Below are 22,732 nucleotides of genomic sequence, written 5' to 3' on the forward strand. Positions count from 1 at the left end.
CTTGTATTTTTACGTTGTGAACCCACCCTAAGATCTATGGGGTGAAGGGCGGGATAAAAAAATAATAAATAAATATTCATTTTGCATTCCTTTGCCCAATAAATAAAAGTGTTGCCAGGTATCTAAGTCAATTAATTTACAATGGCATTACCAAAAACTAAGATTTGATTTAAAATAAAAAAATTCCTTCAGTAGCACCTTAAAGACCAACTAAGTTTTTATTTTGGTTTGAGCTTTCGTGTGCATGCACACTTCTTCAGATACACTGGAAACAGAAGTGTCAGACCCTTATATATATACAGAGGGTGGTGGGGGTGGGTGGGAATGGGTGATGGGCTGATGGGAGTGGTAAACCTGTGGATAGCAGATTCCACTGTATGTAGTGTTCATAAGGACGCCATTAATACTGACAAAATCTTCCAAATGCAAACTAGCAATTATTCCTAATGGATTTATATATTTAGTTATAGAGTTTAAAAAATAAATAGCTCTTTCCCAAGAGTAGCTATGAGTAAAATTGAATGCTACACAAGGCAAATAAAAGATTTCCCTCACTTCCCGCATCCTCCTGAACCCCTCCCCCATCTGCTCCAAAGCACCACTCTCACAATCCACAGATTTTGGGGGTGCATCCAGGAGTGCAAGGGAAAAGTAATAAGTCCTTTACACAAGTGGGCATCTGTTGTGCAAATGAGATGCCAGAACTAGACATCCTTCAGTGACAAAAATTAAGCAGGTATTGCAATCAGGAAGTCATATGTGTACTCTATTATTATTATTATTAATTTTTATTTATTTTATTTCTCATTCAATGAACAGGCTTGTTTTATTTGTGGGTATTTCCCTCACAACTAATCATTCAAGGCAGTAATATTAGATTAAAGCTGCATAAACACACATAAGTCTCAACATTATTAGCACCATTCAGGACAAGCATTAACTGGTGTAATTTAAGTGAAAAATGAACACTACAGAATGTTACACAAGTTGTGTGCGCATTAAATGTATAGCCCTTTCCTGTCACAAGAGCTTGTGACAGTTAACATTCTTAAAAATTAGTTACTGAACAGTTAAAAGTACTAGATATAATAAATTAAAATAACTCCAGACTATAAACTGCTGACCCCAAATATAGAATCAGAAATGCTACAGCTCAGGTTTTGGTAGACATTCAGGGAATGAAAAGTGTGTGAGAAAAGTGTTATGATACCAGTTTTTAATATTGCCACAATTATTATCTCATCTTACTCCAACCACCTCCCATTTATAAAGATGAACTGCATTTTAACGCCTCTGAAAGGGAGGAAATGGGTAACACCAACCATTACCGAGATTGACCTGCCATACATAACTCAATCTTTACACTCAGAAAGTAACCATAGGAGTATATTGGCACATCGCCTCCAATAGCCCTGGGATGCCACCTGGGCTGGGATACACCATACATTTTAAGCCAGTCCCAAAAACCGAATCCTGGAAACTGTAGTTTACCACCACAGAGCTATAATTCCTAGCACCCTTAACAAACTACAGGTCCAATGATTCTTTAGAAGGGTAACATGCTTTAAATGTATGACAAGCACCCAGCCTTGAACTTCAAGAGTTGATAAGCATAAACACTCCACTCCGCTAACATAACATCACAATTGTAGCTTTTAAACATTCTGAAGCTTACAACACATATTACTTGGTCAAAAAAGAATAATATGTAATAATAATTAAAAGCTTACGTGTAGGCCAAAGTAGCACTGAAATGTTTCTTGATGTAGGTTTCTAAAACAGGATTAAAATGCTGGAACTTCCGGTCAGCAATTAGTCCAATGATAAATACCTGTTCAGTTTGAAAAGACACTCCATTATCATGAAAATACTGTATAGTATTCTGAATGTTTACATTTTTAATGGAAGCAGATAGTTAGAAGGGACATCCGAAGTGCCTGGTATACTTGTGAGGAAGATTTAATCTTCATACATTCGATTTCAGAGAAGGAGGGCAGAGTGCTGTTTTGAACAGGCACTTAAAATTGTCACTTGAGCCAAACAGAGAGCTTCAGAAGGTGAACTCAGATGCTGAAGAGGTAGCTTTAAAAAGAGGCCTTGACCTCTTCACCGCTGATGAACTGAAATGGGATATTTTGAATTTTCTATGGAATTTAAAACACATTGTTTAGGTTTGCTTGCTTTATCATCGTTAGTTATTCACTTTTAATTCTTTACCTCTTTAAATGAAGGCATTCTAGCTCAGAAAGTCTAAACCCACTTTCGGCACAGTGACATAAACTCTTCCACAATCAGGAATCTGGAAATTGTACCTATTCTTTCCCAGGTGCCCAGTGGGCAGTTTTTTATACAAATACAATATTTATTACGGTCTGTAGACCCATCAGTTTGTTACAAAGCAATACCCAATAAGGACATCCTGCCTTCAGGTTTCAGAAACATTTTGTTCAGACTTATGCCCATATTGTACTCCTACTGCCAACGGACTGGAGACGGACTGATCAATGTCTCAGGTCACTGTGTGTATTATCCTAAAGTCTTTGCTTTGAGGGCACCTTCATAGCCCAGGTAAAAGAGTTGGATGGGTGACAGGCCAATAGCAGTGGCTTTTCTAGCCATGGTTTTCTGCCAATTGCTGACATATTCCTCATTGGCCAGGTGTTTGTATAATACCACCCCAAGTCCAAATACAGCAATCTTGAGCCAATGCTTTAGTGCAGCCCACCATGCTTTTGTTGAAATTGGGCATTCACCCGTTTCTAGCAGGAGTATGGAATTTCAGACACAATTGGGCACCTGAAGCAAAGATTGTAAAAATTTTGCTTGAAAGCCGTCCAACTTAGGCCAGACATTTGCAGCGTACAGGATTTGGGGAGATTTTTATATTCAGAATACTATACAAAGGTGATTTAAGTTCCCTATATCGGCATGACACACTAGAATGTGACACCCAATATCACCTGGGAAATAAAAGAAAATAAGAGAAATGCCTTTCTAAAAGAACATTTTCCGTGAGATATTCAAATAGATCTCTCTTGTGCTAAAACCAAAACTAAAACCATTTCTCTGTGTGGGGAAATACAGCATGTGTGTGTGGTTATGGCTGTGTTTAATAAGAATATATATTCTGGGACCCCTCTGACTACGAGGAGGCCTTGTATCATGAAAGCCTGTTTAGCAGAGGTTGTTGGGTGAAGAGTTCTGACGGAAGGGAGAGAGGCAAATTTCAGTCTCACTTCCTGGAAGTTTGAGTCTTGGGTGGTTATTGGTCTGTTGGGGGTCAAGAGTCAGGGAAAGCAGGACTCAGTTGGAGAGGGTTGAGGTGTGGAAGTAAAGTGGCTTGAGGGAAAATTGCCTTGAGGGAAAAGCCATAGAAATTGCCAACTATCATCTTTGAATCCTCTATATCTGTATCCATTTCCCCATATGCATATAAAATCCACCTAAAAAACCTAGTTTAAGACACAGGTACTTGTGGTGGTGGCGGCAAGTGAGGCTGAGGTTGCAGGGATTCCTGTCGGGATGAAAGACTTCCAGAACCAACCACAGCTTCTTGCAATTAATGGATATATGCTTTTGTTAGGAACAAAATGGGAAAATGTTTTCTTGTCAGGGGTGGTATTTCAGACACTTCCTGTACTCCAGTTCACATAGAAATATGCTTTAGGAGCATGTAACATTCCCTGCCAGGTCACTAGCGTGACACACCGCTGCCTGTTATTAATAATTAAATGAAATTATTTAATTTGGTGTCCATGTCAAAGGGTGTGAATTTCCTCTGTTGATAACAGTGAGAATTCTGACCTATAAAATGGAAAATAAGGACAACAAACATTCTTACTGCCTTTTTGTTGCTCTTGGGTTAATGTTGTTTTTGCAATATAACCTTAATGTATCCAAGAGCTATCTTTCGAACCTTTGCTAATTTTGCACTCCTGCTCTGAAGTGAAATCTGAAATGACCACCTTCCCCCCCCCCTTCTACCTGCAAGATTCCTTTATCAGAGAAAAAAATAACCTCTAGATTAAGGGGCTGCTCACACACAGCGATTTTGTACATGGTCAATTTATCTGTGTCATCACGTTGGACCGTACATCCTCAAAATTCGTTCCCTTGTATCATCTTCTGCTCCATACTATCACAGAATCCTACAACACCTTCAGATTTCACAGCTATACTAGCACAAGATATTATGGGCTCAAGCATCAGCGTGCCTCTTATTTTGCCCTTTTAAGAGGAACTTATTTTTTTATTTAAGCTACAACGCTGTTTTTACAATACGGTATGTCAGAAAACAAATGGGAAAAGAAACAAGTTGGTCCCTGTGAAGTACATGGGGCTTCATAGACTGAAATGGTCATTTTTGTTTCACAAAAATGGGGGGAAACACCATACACAGCTACACTGAAACAAAAATTGTGCTCTTTTACGGTATACATTTTACTCAGACATCCAAACACAGTTCTCTTCCAGTTCTAAATATGAAATTACAATTATTTAATTAGTCCATCAAAACTCATTTAAACATAGATTTCCAATCACTTCGGGGAAACATCATTGGTCACCCAAAGGCTAAGGAGCTGCAAAAATGAAGAGGGAAAACAGGTAAAGCACTATACAGTATTAGCTGCTCTGCTATTTCCAGGGGATAATAACATGAATAAATTAAATGGAAATCTATAAATTACCAAAGCATCGAACACCAGAGTGTCAAATGTTTCACTCTCAGAATTCTCCATCATTATGTTGAAGAGCGCATCTAGTGTGTCTTGAAGAAACTGCAAAGAAATATTAAAATTGCTATTTTAACAAAATACAGGTGTACAAAATACTATATAATACAATAAAATACTATATAATACTATATAATTATATACCATATAATAGTATAAAACAGGTGTAACCAACCTAGTGTCCTCCAGAAATAGGGAGATTACACGTCCGACATCCCTGACCATGCCAAGTGGGGCTCGGGTATTGTTTATTTGTTGGGGGATATTTGTTGCTGTTATTGATATTAATTTCTTGTGTGGGCTTTGCCAGTGTAAAAAAATACTGTACATATGCATATGCATACCCATGTCTATCTAATCTGCCCAAACACTGCTTTCTCATGCTATTTTACTATGGTATCAACAGCTTGACCAAACCTTGGCAAAAACTCTATGCATCACTACATGCAATTAAGTTTTATCTGAGTTGGTGTGCACATAAATCAATGCACAATTTCTGTCGCCTATCAGCATGAGCCAGACTTAAAACTTCCAAGAACATTCTCTGAAATGCATTCTTCCTCTTCAATATCAAGTGGACGTAAATAATCAATTTTATCAACCAATAATCAGCAGGTTGTTTCACTTAGTAAAAACCATACAGCACTTTTACAGAATCATCATTACAGAATTTATCATACATGTAAAAAAATTGTATACATTTAAAAGTAATACTGCACAACATTAGCTATATTAGATATAGAACAAGAGTTAAATATGCTTTCGAGTCAATATATCAGCCAAAAAGCTGCTGGAAAATGGATTAGTTACCTTAACCACTTCACCTCCATCAACCTTCATCAGTTGTCTGAGATTCTGTTGCAGGAGGTTTGTGTTCGATCGCCACTTCAGCAGACCCAGCAGGTCCACTAAGAGTAAACAACATAGAAACAACCAGAAAAAGGCAAATCTGTTAGCTCTAATGCCAATAGAATAAAATGCAGAGTGGAGATGGAAACAACTGCAAGAAATCAATATTTTAGTATGGCAGCACATAAACTATGGAACTCCCTGCCTCTTGACACCAGACAGGCACCCTAACTGTATTCCTTTCAGCATCTGCTTAAAAAAATATTTGCCCGGACACTGAGGTCCAGCGCCAAGGGCCTTCTGGCGATTCTCTCACTGCGAGAAGTGAGGTTACAGGGAACCAGGCAGAAGGCCTTCTCGGTAGTGGCGCCTGCCCTGTGGAACGCCCTCCCAGCAGATGTCGAGGCAATAAGCAACTATTTTACTTTTAGCGGCCCTGTTTAGGGAAGTTTTTAATGTTTGGTGCTGTATGTTTTACGGTTGGAAGCCACACAGAGTGGCTGAGGAAACCCAGCTAGATGGGCGGGGTATAAATAAATAAATAAATAAATAAATAAATAAATAAATAAATAAATAAATAATATGTTGTTGTTGTTGTTGGTGGTGGTGGTGTTTCGGCATAACACTAAATAATGCAGCTGAGATGTTTTGGAGTATCCTTGTAAACTGAGACATTTAATAGGGGGAATTCTGTTTTCAGCTGTTTTCGGCATTTTATTTCCTTTTAGCTAGTGTAGTTCTTAATCTTTTTTAAAATGTATAACACTGGTTTCATAGATATTTTTAATGTTTTATTTTATGTTGTAAACCACTTAGATGTTGTTGTTGTGTTTACAACCAAGAGGCATATAAATTTAGTTAAATAAATAAACAACTCAGGCTGCAATCCTATACATTTTTTTTATCTGGGAGTAAATATTATTGAACTCAAAAGGACTTCTAAGTTAACACAGTTTTTAAAATCAGCAAATTTGCACAGCGTTAACTTGGACAGACATAAAGATAAAAATTATGTGATAAATAAGAAAGCTAACTACATGGACAGAATATAGCATCCCATTCTGTCTAGAAGGGAGCATTGAATCTTGTTATTTTCTTCATATACAGTGGTGCCTCGACTTACGAATTTATTCCGTTCCGAAGGCACCTTCGTAGGTTGAAAAATTCGTAAGTCAAAAAGCGCCCTTGGAAACGTGATTTCCCACAGGAATGCATTGGAAACGGAAAAATTTGTAAGTCGAAGCAACCCCATCTAAAAATTCGTAAGCCGAAAAAACCCTATCTAAAACCGCCGCGGTTTCCGTTCGGATGTCGAGAAATTCGTAAGCGTGCGGCCATTTGCCCCATTCATAAGTCGAAAAATTCGGTTGTCAAGTCGTTCGTAAGTCGAGGTACCACTGTATTCCAAAATGGTATATAGTGCAACAACACACTGGTAAAATCTGAAGGACAAGTAAGTAGACAGAGTGAGAAATTTCCTTATAAATCAGCAATGGGACACCTTAGGCCTCCCATACATTGAACAGCTCCCAGGTGAGGGGTTATAGGAATTTCAGCCAACTTCTGGAGAGCTACAGGTTTCTGGTCCCCAAAATAGGCACCTCAAGAGATGGTGGTAAACATATGGACTTTTACCACGATTTACCCAACAAACATGATCCTGTCATTTAAACACCACTGATGCAGTATTAGGATTATGTCAGGGAAGGGCAGTGTATGTATATGTAATGTTATGAATCCAGCTACACAGTTCTAAACATACCAGTAATATCTGCAAGGATTGCAGGTCAACTGGTAGAACAATGGATTATGATCCACATTTAAAATATAATGCTGCCCCATGAACCTCTATTTAAAAGTTAGTACACTCCTTTATAGGAGTGTACTAACAGCCCTGAGTGCTCACTGGAAGGATAGATCGTGAAGCTGAGGCTCCAATACTTTGGCTACCTCATGAGAAGAGAAGAATCCTTGGAAAAGACCCTGATGTTGGGAAAGATGGAGGGCACTAGGAGAAGGGGACAACAGAGGACGAGATGGTTGGACAGTGTTCTTGAGGCTGTGAACATGAGTTTGACCGGACTGCGGGAGGCAGTGGAAGACAGGAGTGCCTGGCGTGCTATGGTCCATGGGGTCACGAAGAGTCGGACACGACTAAACGACTAAACAACAACAACAACACTCCTTTATGGCATGAAAAGAAGGAATTAGTATTTGATTTTTGTTGTTCTGCCAGGATGAAGAAAGCAAAGGGCCAGAAATGAAATATTAGGGAGGTTTTCTACTAATCAGCATGTGATGCCCTGAAACTTTTGACTTTTAAAATTAATTAGGAAGAGAAGCTTTAGGTTGAAAAAGAAACTTTTTAGACCATTTCCATATAAAAACAAATTCACCATTTTGAGCTTCCCAAGATCCTACCACACTTAGCTGATATATACAAAAATGTGTCTGCGAAAATGTGCTTAGGACTCAGCACATGTGCAGTATCCAATCCAGTGTGAACATACATCCAGATCAACTGACATATGGAATGCATAACAGCTCAATTTCAAAGATGCTAAAAGTAACCATAAAAGCTCATTTAACATACTGAGTAAAACTGACAGAAAGAGTACAGGAGAACTTCAAAAACGAAGAAATTACTCTCTAAAGTCAATTATGGTTTTGTCTACCAATAAAGGCAGCGTCAACATAGACATATTGTTAGCTTTAACACATGAATTACAAATATAAGCATTTGTTTAAATATTGAAAATGCTTTAAGAATTACTATTGCCTCAACAGTGCATGAAAACCATTGTGGAGCTGAACACTGCAAAATAACACTGCAAAATAACAAAAGCTTTTCCTTAAATGTCACATATGTCAATCAGATCCAAAAAAACCATGAGGCAGTTGCCAAAAATGGCAGTCAGAGATGTCAGATTTCCATCTCACCAAGAATAACAATTTATCCAGTGTCCAGATATCATTACTTGTGCATTTCTTCAACCCAACTCAACAGTAACACTGCCTTTCTTCATTCCTTAATTTTCTAATACAATTTTAAACAGAATTATTTATCTAGAAGCTGGTCAAATCAAAGGTTCTTATTTGCTTTCCTGAACAGCAGTTCCCTATCTACTTCAACCACTGCATTACAAGCTGTTGGGAGCACTTCTTTATTCCTTTTCCTAAATTCATAATCATACCCTGAAGCAAGAGTATTGCTACTAACAAAGGTCCTAGTGAACATCTAAAAGGAAAAAGGGGGGAAGGGGATAACAAAATAATAAATGTGATTTAAAAAACAGCTGGGAGAAGGACAGGAAATGACAGGGGGAGGTGGCAGGAAGCAGCCACAGAGTGAAAGGGCTGGCGGATGCTGAGCCGGAGCCCCAACACAGCTCCACCAGCTCGGGAACAGAAGGGGAGGCTACGCAGGTCCCGTCAGCAAGGGAGAGGTGGGAGGTGAAATGTAGAATGCAGAGGTGGAGATTAGGGCTCCCTAAGCTTTTGTGTTGGAGAAAAAGCCGCCAAAAGCTACTTCCTGGATCTGAGTCCAACAGTACAGATGGCTGAATGATGTCTACTGCCTTTGTACATATGTAATAAAGACTGAAATATGTATAGCTCAGAGTAATCAGCACCATTTCTTGCGGAGAGCACCACTACTATTACAGTCAGCCACCCAACTTTTGCAAGAAACCCAGATTTTTAAAATATAAGGTCCAAAATATGCTTCCCAACCCAGGAGTATCATAAGGGAGACTCAACTTGAACAAACAGCTGCCTATATTATTATTCTTTACAAATGCAAGGTGGTTGTTTTTATTCTAGGATGTGGTAATCTTCCTCACCATTTTGGGTTAGCTTTGTTGAACAAACTAGAGTAGAAATCTGAAAGGAATCTTTACTGATGGTGCAGCTTCCAAGATTTTGCATGCCCTTGCCAGCCGTTGAGTGACCTTTTTCCTCCAATTCTATTTTAGTAGAGGGCAAACTTAAATAAGTCGAAAAATCTTCTAGCTTCTTTGCTTCTGCCTGCAACAGTATTCCCAAATAAAATGCAAATATTAAGTATAGCTGCTGAAAACATTTTTATTCTGCATTTAATCACAGCTTATTTCATTTTAAATGAGACTACAACTTGAAGACACTTTCCCCCTCAAAGGTTTCAAAGAGTAGATCAAAAACATGTCACACAGAAAAATTAATGGCTTTTCGACACCTGTTAAACCCACCAATATTCCAAGTTACCTACCTAGAGGGAAGGATGAACAAAAAAAGGAAAATGTTTCACATTATCCATTAGAAAAGATCCAAACGAAGCTCTAAACTAAGAAAGCGTAGTGGGCTCAGTAAGTTTTTTTAAAAAAATTCTTAAGCAGCTGTACAAAAGTGAAGTTTCACTCTTTTTTCTGATAACCTACATTATTTTTCCATTACTAAGGGAATAACATCTGAATATAGGCATAAGCTATACTTCTACTTCACACTGTACAAAATAGCTATTCCTTAAATATTTGTATTCACAAATACTGCAGCATATGGTTAGAATAATACCTTGTACACTATTAGATCATGCTCTCCATCCCGTAGTGTTGTTCCATCATATCTCATCAATTTAACAAACGCCAGGGCAAATATTTTCTCAGATTTATCTTTGGCTGTTTAAGTACAGAAACATATTGTAAATCAATGATAATGACTGCAAATGAAGACATTCAAGAATGCAGACACAGGTTGTTCTAATACCACACATGAAGTCTAGTAAATAACCTTATGTTAAATAAGGCTGTCTGTGTTCAGAATGAAATGGAAATTTAGAAATACAGGATATATCCACTTGCCTGTTTGCACTCACAGAATGCAATGTATAAAAGTCTTCTTCTGCTAAAAATGGCTCCAAGATTAAACTCAACCCCAAGCACTATGCCCCAGATTGCAATGAGATGCATACGTAACATTGATCCAGATGTGCCACTCCACATAAGGCTGTGATGCAGCTCATGAGAAGTTATCCACATTTCCCAGCAAGGCATCCAGATTCAAGAGCCTAGAAGACCAGCTAAACAAGCTATTTACCAAATCCCTGATTAATGGAACAAAAGGCATCAGGCAGAATAGTGGGCTCATGCTCCTTTATGCCTCATCCTCAATCTCCAAAATTCAAAAATACAGTCAGGGGCCTTGGGCCCTTCACACACCCTTCAATTGGCTCTCTCTTGCTACGAGGTATTCTGGCCCTGGGTCCATCATAAGACTATACACTAGCACAGGGATAGCCAACAAGTGTCAGTCAGATATTGACATCTGTAAATCCCTTAGCATGCCTAATGATTGGAAATAATGGAAGTTGTACTCCTAAACCTCTGTAGGACACCATGCAAGTACACTAGCACTACTTGGCACAAGACATAAGGGCTAGAACAGTCTTTCCAAACCTGGTGCTCTTTGGATATATTGAACCACAACTCCAGACAATGTAGCCAATAGTCAGGAATGGTGGAAATTGTGATCCAAACATGTGAAAAGCATCACTTTAGGAAGTTTGGGCTACAGTGTGCTATTAATCTTCAGAAGGCTTCATACGCTCATGAGAAAGATTATTCAAGAATGTACACATGAAGAAAAAGTGCTGCAGAAAAGATTATAACCAGGTTAGAAATACTTACTTTCTAAGATACTGGTTCTTTACTCCTTAAAGGAAATTTCTGTGATAGTGTTTAACTGCAAACAGTATTATATATTCTAGACTATCTCAACTTCTTATGCAGAATGAAATTCAAGTGCTACATCCAATTTAACCAACCTGGACCCTGCAATCACAATGTGAGACCCTTCTTTGTGTGCCTCCTCCACGAGAGGTCCTGAGGGTGGCTTCCCATTTCTGCAATGCTTTTCCTGAGGAAGCTCGCCTGGTGCCTTCATTGCATATCTTTAAGCACCAGGCAAAAAGATTTCTCTTCTATCAGGCCTCAGACTGATTAATATTCTATGGCCTTTTAAATGTGTTTCTGGGAGGTAGGGTTTTTTGGTTTGTTTCTATTTTTGTTTATTATGTATTTTGTATTCTCATTTTTTTTATTTTTATGTTGTGATCACCTTATTAATAAATAATAATGATGTCTGTTCTTAAAACCCATCTTCCTCAATTTCTTAAGAAAGAAAGGGCTTTTTTGTGGGGCCATGATTTCAGGACCTTTCCCCACAACCTCACTCCACAACCCCTCAAAACACTCTATAAAAATGTAAGGAAAGCCTGAAATATAATATACACTGCAGTAGAAAGTTCATGTTTCCTTTTGGGTCAACAGCTGAACCCAATGAGCCTATAATCAGCTACTTCCATTTTCCCTCATTAATAATAAAAGAACCCGCTGGTGTGAGTTCAAAGAAGCAAAGTGACAGGGCAAGCAGATGAGAAATAGAGACAGAAGGGCAACACTCATCAACCCTATGGCAGTCCAAAAAATATATGAAAAAGCGCTGTGGCAGTCCTGAGTCTTAACCCATAATGAATGCAATAATCCAAAGCTCAATAGGTCTGGCCACCCATGAACTGCTGTGACATAATGTGACTGCTTCCTACTGAATCAATTTGTAGTTCAGTCTCATAAATATGACAGTAATTTGCCGCATATTGTTTTTCATTAGTGAAACTGTTAAATATTCTATTAAGGAAGCACTACTTTCATTCTTATGACTAATTTTTATATCAAAATAGCAGCTTTTAATTACCCAAGCATTATCCATTATGGAGTAGATGTCAAATATTACAAGTTCTTAAATACATTCAAGCGAAGGTTACGCGATTAAAGCTTTGATTCTTATGCTGATGGCGTAATGAAAATTCAAACTGCAACTCTTCAGAAAATACAAGCACATTAGTTAAGAGAGCCAGTCTAACTCAAGCAAACAAGCCATGCTTTTTTTCTTTCCTTTTTTACTTATAAATTGTGGGAAATTAAAAGTCCACACAAGCCAGATACAGGGAATGTAAAAAATATCAAACTTTAATCAGAACATTATCATAAGCCTGGTGGAGTCGGCACTTGGGTAACTAGTTACTAGCAAGCATTCATCACAATTGAACTTCACGACCAATGAGGATCACACAAATGCAAGCAAGCTAGGTTATTTTTCCCATAAAAATATCCTTACTTACCTGCCTGCACCCACTGTTGACAACTGACTCACTTATGGAAATGCATAGGGGAGGAAAGTATGGCAAAAGTCAGCTAAAGTGAGGTCAGAGGGAAAGGGCCCAAATTCAGAAAGAAAAAGGACTCCAAATCATTAATAAAAATTAAACAGAGACTTCCTTAAAGTAAACACAGATACTGCAAGTAAAATAAGCAGGGGAGAAGTACTCACAGTCCTGTGATGACCTGTGCCGAAAGGTAAACCTTAAGTGACTGCGGTTTACATCTTCAATGGGAATTGCAACCTTCACAAAGGAAAATTAACACATCCATTTATTTGTAAAAATATTTATACGCTACCAACTCGCATAAAATATCAACATGGTGGGCAACAAAGCTTATAAAAACAATACAAGATAATAATTAAAGTGCCTGCCTAATCAAGAAAGAAACCTGCAGCTGAAAAGACAGAAAAGTTTTTATAACTTGGAAGAGATAAATTCTAAGTTATAAAAACTTTTCTGCATCCTTGCCTGCAGGCATTCTCCACTTGCCACAAATCTGATGCAATAAAGAAGGCATGTAAACAGCTATGCAGCTATTTCAAAAGAGTTTTTCCAAGTATGTCTTTCAAATACTTATAGCAGTTTTAGAGGCTGTATTAGTAAACAGAAAAACAACATCAGTCTTATTCAATGCATTATTATTTACAGAGCAAAAAAAATGTGATTTTTCATAACTTTAAATAAGCAACCTGCCCTGTATACCACCAGCACTTTTATGGAATATAGGAGAAAACTGACCAACACCATCTATTTACTTTTTACTGAGGTACTGTATAACTTTGACTTTGGACTCAGCCCACTTGGGATCTCCCCATATAGCATACAGGCACACGGTAAAATCATGTTTGCTCCTGCAGGCTTTCAGCTTCTATTTTAATGGTTCTATCACTTTAGTTGATTTTTCTGAATGCTTTTACTGGATCTTGTTTTAGAGTTTCCGGTTGCTGGTTTTTAATTCTTCTCAGTTTGTTGTTGTTGTTGTTGTTGTTGTTGTTGTTGTTGTTGTTAAAAATGCACGTTATAAGCTGCCTTGAGCGTGTGTGTTTTTTAATGGAAATAGTGTGGAAATTTTCATTTAACAAAATAAACACATAACTTTTGTTCCACAGTGCAATGTAGAGTCTGGAAAAGTCAGTTAAAATGAATCAGCTTAACTATGTCCTAACTCAGTCCGGGACATCAGTTAAAAGGTCTGGAAGCAGCATACTCATGATTCAAGCAAACTACGCTAAAAAAAAAAACAAGCTGTGAAATAATTTGTGAATGCCCACCTTGAAAAATATAGTAAACTAAGACCACTTGTTTGAGCTATAATACCAAAACAAATATACTTCGGTCCATCTTGCCTTTCCTCTAGATCAGAGCACTGGGTGGCTTAAGGCACAGCCTGAGATGTAATTCTATATTGTTTTGATACTGTACCCAGAAGTATAACTCAGGGATATGGAGCAGGTCTTCCTTCCATGCCTTAAAGCCTGATAATACCAGAGGGGGAAATAAAATAATACCTCACACTGTCAGCTTTCAGCTCTACAGACCAATAAGGTATGAGTGCTATCATTTGCTGCAGAACTTTATAGCAGTCACAAGCAGGCCAGACAGATTCTAGTGTTTTGACGCTCCTCAAATTTGGAAGCTATGTTCACCTTGTCTACCTTGACATTTACATCACACCTGTTCCATCAACCCATATACACACTCTTTGATCCAGCAGCTCAGTTTTGTTGCTGTCCATATGTATCAGAACTGTCGATTCAATTTAACTTTTGTCTCACCAACATTTGCCCTTCCTATTCATCTGTTTCTCTTCATTTATCACATCCCTATTTCATAATAATGTACTCTTCCCTGCCCAAATGTCAGAACACATCATGTAAGTATAAATAACTCTATTCAGATATTTGTTTCCATATGAGATAGCATTTGTTTAGCACACGTTATCACCCTCACTCTTTCATATTATAATTTTTTTCTCTAATGTACCATTTTTGCCAGCTAACAGAGATTTTATTCACTAGAAAAATCGGATCATCCAACTTCAGATGTACTTCCAAGATGGGTAAAGAGGCTAAAGTTGAATCCTGACAAGACAGAAGTATTATGGGGGACAGGAGCTCCATCTGGTATGCAGGCTGAGACCCTACCTGTCCATGGACTGTCTCGCCAGAGTGGTGCATGCTCTAGTTATCTCTCGCTTGGACTACTGCAATGCACTCTATGTGGGGCTACCTTTGAAGGTGACCCGGAAACTACAATTAATCCAGAATGCGGCAGCTAGACTGGTGACTGGGAGCAGCCACCGAGACCAGATAACACCGGTCTTGAAAGACCTGCATTGGCTCCCAGTACGTTTCCGAGCACAATTCAAAGTGTTGGTGCTGACCTTTAAAGCACTAAACGGCCTCGGTCCAGTATACCTGAAGGAGCGTCTCCACCTCCATCGCTCTCCCCGGACACTGAGGTCCAGTGCCGGGCCTTCTGGCGGTTCCCTCGCTGCGAGAAGCCAAGTTACAGGGAACCAGGCAGAGGGCCTTCTCGGTAGTGGCACCCGCCCTGTGGAACACCCTCCCACCAGTTGTCAAAAAGAAAAATAACTACCCGGCTTTTAGAGGACATCTGAAGGCAGCCCTGTTTAGGGAAGCTTTCAATCTTTTAGAAATTGGTGTATTCTAGTATTTCTGCTGGAAGCAGCCCAGAGTGGCTGGGGAAACCCAGCCAGATGGGCGGGGTAGAAATATATTATTATTATTATTATTATTATTATTGTTATTATTATTATTATTATATCCCCTAGTTTGTGGTTGTGTTGCCTCAAATGCAGTATCTGTCGATGTTAGATATTCCTTTTAAAATATGGAGAAACTGGGTGGAGGGGAACCCACTGTGCAGGAAGTGAAGTTAAGGCAGCTGCCATGTGTAACACCCAAGTGGCATCCTGGGCATTGCCAAAGGTTAATTTGCACTATTATTTAGTATCAGTCCCTCTTCAACACCATCGAGGACATTTTACCACTATTGTGCCACTTCTACCTCCCCATAGGGATTGACAGCTACAGCTAAAGTTTTGGAGCTGCCACACAGCAGTGGCAGAGCACATGCTTTGAATGCAGAAGGTTCTTTGTCTATGATCCTGGAGATCTGCTGCTGGTCAGGGTAGATAATGCAGAGTTAGATGAACAAATGGTCTGACTTGATAAAAGGCAGTTTCCTATGACAAGCCTGTTGCCTTGACTACCTACATTCTGCTTTTCCAGTGCTACACATACATTGCTTCACTTTCATGCCCAAACTTGGCTGCTTATATTCTAACTCTGCTTCACCATTTTGATTACTTTTTCATTCATTCCTTCCACAGCAGTGAGCACAAATCTTGCTGCCATTAAGGTTCCCACGGAAACCTTCTGTTGTCAAGCCCCTGGACCTCCTTTCAATATTCTCCTTTCAATTCTTTATATCCAGAATCCATGTGTTCTGCTCACATTTTCCCCCAGCCATCAAATAGTTCTCTAGATACTAAATTTCTCCCAACTCAACAGCCACCTGACAGAATGCCCTATGGTTGTAACTTCATCAAATGCACACGCAAATACGTAAGTAGCTGCATTCAGACAAGATGCTAAACCATAGTTTAGTGTTACAAGAAAAGCCTAACTGAGCTCTGGACTATTGCTTCCCCCTCCCACTGTGCACAAAAGCAGACCAAAAGTTCCTACTTTCATTTCATATTAACTGCTGTTGAACATTGCACCCAAACCCTAAGAAATTATTAATCTTATCTTTGATTAGTTGAAATAAGCCAACTTTATAAACTGTGACTTGACCATAGTAAAGATAGTAAAGGTAAAGAATGGTTAAATCCAGTCAAAGGCGACTGTAGGGTTGCAGCCAGAGGTTGGCAAAGTTTTTGTGGCTTGGGCCGATTCACAGTCCTGCAAATGCCGCGGTGGGCTGGAGTGGGCTGGAGTGGGCTGGAGTGGGCGCACATGCGCAAACACTATTTCCGGCGCTCCTTCCGGTGCGGAGGTGTGCGCAGCTTCCCATTGGTTGCAGGAGCTTCCTGCAGCCAATGGGAAGCCGGCAGTGCTGGTTTTGTGCGGAGCACAGGAGCCGACCGAGTGGGCGGCTTGGGTCCCCGAGCAGTTCCATAGGCTGGTGAAACGACCCCCATGGGCGCCTGTGTCCCACGGGCCTTAGATTGCTGACCCCTGAGTTATGGCGTTCATCTCGCTTTAGGCTGAGGGAGCTGGCGTTTGTCCACAGACAGCTTTCTGGGTCATGCGGCCAGCATGACTAAACCGCTTCTGCCGCAACGGAACACCTTGATGGAAGCCAGAGCACACATAAACAGTGTTTACCTTCCTGCGACAGCATTACCTATTTATCTACTTGCACTGGCATGCTTTTGAACTGTTAGGATGGCAGAAGCTAATACAAGAGCAAGCTGTGATTAATCTAGAATTGAAGAAAAAGTTTCCTTAAGGCTGTGCTGGAGGAGGAGGAGGAGAAATATGCAATCCCAGGCCTGAATTTTGAAACTATTCTCCTTTGGGTTTATATACATTGTTTTTACAATAATTAGCATTTGCTTTGGTAAACTGCTACTGCAATTCTAGTTTCATTAACAATGTATGAGAAATCCTAATAATTTCACAGTGCTTTTGTGTACGGTAATACATTTTTATCCCACATTGCAATCGCTTGTTTCACTGTTCAGTTTTCTAATTCATAAGAGGTAAAAGACAGATGTTGGAATAATTCTGTCAAAGCTGTCTTGACCAGAAGACCGGGAGATAAATACATTCAGTCAATGTCTTCATCTATGTTGTTTCTAAGCAACCTTTAAACATTCTCTGGCATAGATAACTCTTTTGTCTGACAGCTACATAGCAAGTCTATCAACTGGATTCTCTCTTACTCATTTTTTTAAAAGAACATTGGACATACCTTTACAGTTTCAAACCAGCGAGGTTGTTTTACTTGGTAATATATCACAGACTTATATTCTGAAAGGGCTTCATCTCCAGCACCAGGAAAAATGACATTCTTTTAAAAAAGAAAGAAGAAAATAGTACACATTATATAATTTTTAGTTGCGTGTATAAACAAATGCTATTGTTACACTTAAGAAGAAAACAACGTTGAAAATTCATGTCGCCAGCTTCAACAGGAGGGAAGCAATAGGCAGGAAATGATTTTGTCATATCTGAAACAGAAATCTTCCATTCAAAAAAATTAAATTCAGGTGCTAATTCTGACAACTGTTTCCTACATATTCTGACACACTCGGAAGATACAGGAATATCAGGATTGGTATATGGGTCAACTGACCAGACAAATACTGTCAATTCACTGTCTACTATTTGACAACAGCAGGAGATTGTCAAATATTCCATTAAACCAAGGATGCCACTGTGTGGGTGGCAACTTATTGTTTTCATTTCATTATGGTGTTGATTGTTAGCAATGGCAGAGTGGAGGCTTCTTGTCCCCTAAAGATGGAGCACTCAGAGCAAAACACAGCAGCATAGCAAATCTTCTCCTGCTAACCACCTGCTTTAACTGCAGGCAACTCCAAACAGGAACACAGATAATCATCAGTGACTAATCTCTGAATATGACCACCCATGATTCTATCTTTGATTCTATCTTGTTTTCCACAGAACCCAGCGAGTATTCCCTGCTTGTTATTTAGCTATCCGCTCCATAAGGTTCCTGAGGAAGGTCTGTATTAAAGTCTAGAAAAAACAGCGGCTCTCGATAGAACTAGAAGTACTAGCTGTAATAAAACATATGACATGCTGTTCCAAGTTCGCACATGCTGTTCCTGATCGCACAGCACGGGAAGCTAAACTATGGCTTAGTGAAATGCTTATAAACGTGCAGTCTCCTTCCTGGAGAGGAGCTTGCAACCATGGTTAGGCTCCCTCCTTACTAGCCACAAGCTGCAGCCAAGAACAAACTTTGGCAACAGTACATTGTTCGTGTGGAGAGAGCTTAACCAGCCCTGATCCAAAAAATGTTAAACCAAAGGGGACTGGGGCGGAGCAAAGCAGCTGCAAGCTCCTATCCAGGAGGCCATATATTTTCACAGTCCTGCAATGCTATAGAATTGCCGTGTACAGTGAACCAGGTCATTAAATAATGGAGTCAGGAAATACAAAACTCTTTTCTGATGGTGTACATTAATGCTTTACAAATACCAAATTATTGGGCACTATTTGATCACATCCTATTTTGACCAGTCATAAGCCATACACTAAGGCAGGCATCCCCAAACTTCGGCCCTCCGGATGTTTTGGACTACAATTCCCATCTTCCCTGACCTCTGGTCCTGTTAGCTAGGGATCATGGGAGTTGTAGGCCAAAACATCTGGAGGGCCGCAGTTTGGGGGTGCCTGCACTAAGGGGAAGGTTTAGAATTAGCCTGGGAAATAAACCAGCACACAACATACCTCCAATTTTTTGCCATCTTCGTCATAAACGGATACTGTAACCTCTACATTCTTTGCTGTGGTTTTACTGCCTTTGTCAAAATCTCCTTGAACTAGTGTTACATAGATATCATTACGGACATCACCTGAGGCAGAGAGAAAAAGAGAAGGAAAGCAAAACTATTAGTACAGCATTTTACGGTCTATCAATAAATAGAAAACAGGGACTTCCGGTCTGCCGCGCTGGAATGGAGGCGCAGAAACCTCGCGCTGCGAGGTTTCTGGCATTGCGGAGGGGGGGAAAATCCGCGGGGCACGCGGATCCCCGTAAATACCCCTGGTTGAGCGTCCAGGGGGCAAATTTTGCCTGGCAGAGCTCCAGAAGCGACTCCTCAGCTGCCCAGGAAGCCCGCAAGAGCTCCTGAGAGCCAGCCGAGTGGCAGTCGCGGGAGCCATTTTAGGCATACCATCGTTACCTCCAAGAAGCGAAGCTCCGAGCCTCCAACCTGCAGGCGGTGGATTCTTCCTGAAAAAGTTACGATCTGGACGAAGTAAGTTGAAATCAATCAATTTGGAACAAGAATTTGGCAGTGGGAGGCGGAGATTAAAAAGGGAAGTCATCTCCCCCCGATTGAGTAATTAAAGATCGCAGCAAGCTAGAAAACCCAGAAATGCTGTAAAAAGAACTTTTTCCTGAGGCAGAGTAAAGGAAAAAGTAAGTGGTGTATTTATCTCTGCAAAAGACTGAGATCTAGTAATGAGAAAAGCCCCCTGCGAGCCTGGAGTCGGGTCAAAGGAAAGATCAGCCAGTCTGCTGAATGACGTCACAATACAATACAAAGGAATGTGTCTGGCTGAATGTGAGAGACTGAGAGCTGTAAACAGTGAAAGAGGACTTGTTTTGCCTTGAGGCTGCTCAGTATTGACTCTGAGGAAAAGAAGGAGTAAAGAGAGAGATTTTGACCAAGTGGGACTAGATTCCTGGCTTTTTGCTTGTTTGTTCACTTTTCATTTATATTGGATCAAAACATCAACTCCACTGCCTGTCTGCACAAAGATGGAGGAGGTTTTAGACAAAGGACTAGGAGAGAAGGTTCCAGAGAGTGGACAGGAAGTCACACTTAATATTGGCAACAATTTTGGATCTTACTAAGCAAGTGAGTATCTCCAAGCTTGATGTAAATTTCCTGAGAGAAGAGACTGTCGAGACATTTGTTTCTGACTTTAAAACACAGGAACTAACAGAAATAGAAGATCAGGAGAAGGGAGAAGAAAAAAGATTGGAAGACCAGGACCGTGCTGGAGTGACGCATGTAAAAAACCTAGAAGAGGAGAAAGATAATATTGAAGGACAATATGCTGAACCAATGGACTTATTTCCTGAAAAGAACACTGTTCTACTGGTGGGAGGGGTGGAACAGGGAGGAAAAGTAGGAGAAAACACTGTTTCACTGGTGAGAGAAGTGAAACAGGAGAGGGTAAAAGCAAAAAAGCACCCCAAAAAAGAGGCTGGGAAAATCAGCGCCCCGGTGAGAGAGGGGAGGATGCAAACAGTTGGGGGGCAGAAAGATGATGAAAAGGTGCAAAGATATAAAGTGATGGGACTACAGAAGAGGGGGGCAAGAGTTCGGCAAAAGTTGGTATGGGACAGACTAGGGGTGGGTTGAGGGGTTCTGGATTATCTGGTATTGTCTGAAATAATATGGTCTGATCTCGGAATGTATTAAGGATTGTATGAAGAACCTGGCTGATACATCTGGAGACTTCGATTTCAGGGAAGGGGGGGCGGGAACTTTGTTGTGTGGGTGGAAGTAAATGGGTAATAAATTTGGATGCGAATCTTATATATTTTTGGGTAAGGGAAAGAGATTAGGGATTAGATAATAATAATTTTGGAGAGAGGATGTTAAGAGAAAAGAGGTCAAAGTATAAGGAGAATGGATAATAGCAATGAAAAAGTTGAAACTTAGAAAAAAGAATGTGAAGTTAGAATGGGAAAATGCGAGAACTATTTTTAACAATAAGAACTCAAGAAGGGGAAATGAGGAAGCCTGAATCTGTTTTTGTTTTTTGTTTTTTGTTTTTGTCTTTTTTCTTTTTTTTTTGCTTTTCTGTGCCTTTTTCTTTTTTTCTGTATTTCTTGTTAAAATCTAATAAAAATTATATTTTAAAAAAAAATCAATAAATAGAAAACATTTTTTTAAATTCCTATGATTTATATCTTCTTAATTTAACCTACCCTTTAGTGATAGGGCTCCTGCCCTATGAAAATTTCAAGAGTTTAGTTGTGAAGTGGAAGTTTTATTTACTCAAAAGGTATGCATATGGGTGGGTGGGTGTGTATTGCACCTGGTACAACTGCATCTCAAAGCTGCAAGTGTTCCTGGATGAGACTTTATGTGGATCCACTTCAATCTGGGTTTAGGCCTGGTATGGGGACAGGGTCAGCCTTGGCCGTCCTGATGCAGAACGCAGTGCCTTGACTGTTGGACTGGGCAGATGGACAACAGTATGTGACACCTCTGCTAAAACATCTGAACTGGCTGCTCATATGCTTCCAGGCCAGGTTCTTGTGCTAATATGCAAGGCTCTGAATAATTTGGGTCTGGGATATGTTAAAAACAGACTGAATTCTTCTATACCAGCATAATCACTGAGATCATATAGATGAGCGCTGCTAGTTGCTCCCTGTGCTACAGATGCCCAACTGGTCTCAACTAGAAGTTGGGTATATCACGTCACCTGTCCTGTGCTATGGAATACTTTTCGAGCAGAGATTTGGCACGCATCCTCCTTTTTTTACTTTCTGGCATCTCTTGAAAACTTTCCCCTGCAAAAATGCCTTTGCTGCTGTTTAATTTTTAAGTAGGCAGGCACCTTAATGATTATCTGTACTTAAAAAAATAATACTTGACAGTGAACACCACCTTGATATTTCATGATATGACAGAATAGAAATACTTCTATAAATAAATAGTGTGTGTGTGTGTGCTTTTTTATTTGAGGCTGCATGTATTCAAAACAGCACAAGTTTAAACAGAACGTTTTGGTTTTGACAAATCAGCTCCAATCCACATTCTACTCTGGGAATAAATTAATGCCTGCCATATATAACAAACAAAAATGCCTAATGATGCAGCACTCTCAAAAAAGAGAATGGAAACTGAGTTATACCAGAAAGAAGGACAAATTCCTAAACAAATTCTGATTTGATCATAAGCAGAGAGGATTACTTGGTAACACAGCACATAGCAAGGAATGCTAAGATTTAGCATTCCTGAGTACTAGCAGCCTTTGAATCCTGAGAACTGCCCTTCCTCCTTGCCCCATTCTTGAGTCTGGAAGAAATACTGTTGAATGCTCTATTCTCTTCTCTATATTCAAAGGGCTTCCTCAGCATCACTTTCTACTTATTGATTCTTAATGAGCCTGAGTACCTAAAAATTATGGTACGTGAAGAGACTCTTGAGAGTCCCATGGACTGCAAGAAGATCAAACCTATCCATTCTGAAGGAAATCAGCCC

The 22,732-nt window shown here is 39.7% G+C and overlaps 1 protein-coding gene across 2 annotated transcripts in view; it reads right to left on the bottom strand.

Moving 5' to 3' along the window:
• DOCK1 (dedicator of cytokinesis 1) overlaps window positions 1–22,732 on the bottom strand; it is a 370,976-nt gene that overhangs the window by 272,425 nt on the left and 75,819 nt on the right. For both annotated transcript variants that reach the window (XM_035138566.3, XM_035138565.3), the window contains exons 14-21: window positions 19,230–19,354; window positions 17,722–17,820; window positions 12,945–13,017; window positions 10,131–10,234; window positions 9,425–9,608; window positions 5,544–5,641; window positions 4,689–4,778; window positions 1,731–1,831 (exon numbers count right to left, since the gene is read on the bottom strand). In XM_035138566.3, the coding sequence (XP_034994457.1) occupies window positions 1,731–1,831; window positions 4,689–4,778; window positions 5,544–5,641; window positions 9,425–9,608; window positions 10,131–10,234; window positions 12,945–13,017; window positions 17,722–17,820; window positions 19,230–19,354 (874 nt within the window). The remainder of the gene's footprint in view (window positions 1–1,730; window positions 1,832–4,688; window positions 4,779–5,543; window positions 5,642–9,424; window positions 9,609–10,130; window positions 10,235–12,944; window positions 13,018–17,721; window positions 17,821–19,229; window positions 19,355–22,732) is intronic.

This window comes from Zootoca vivipara, chromosome 5 (assembly GCF_965207765.1).
Source record: "Zootoca vivipara chromosome 5, rZooViv2.hap1.1, whole genome shotgun sequence".
NCBI lineage: Eukaryota > Metazoa > Chordata > Lepidosauria > Squamata > Lacertidae > Zootoca > Zootoca vivipara.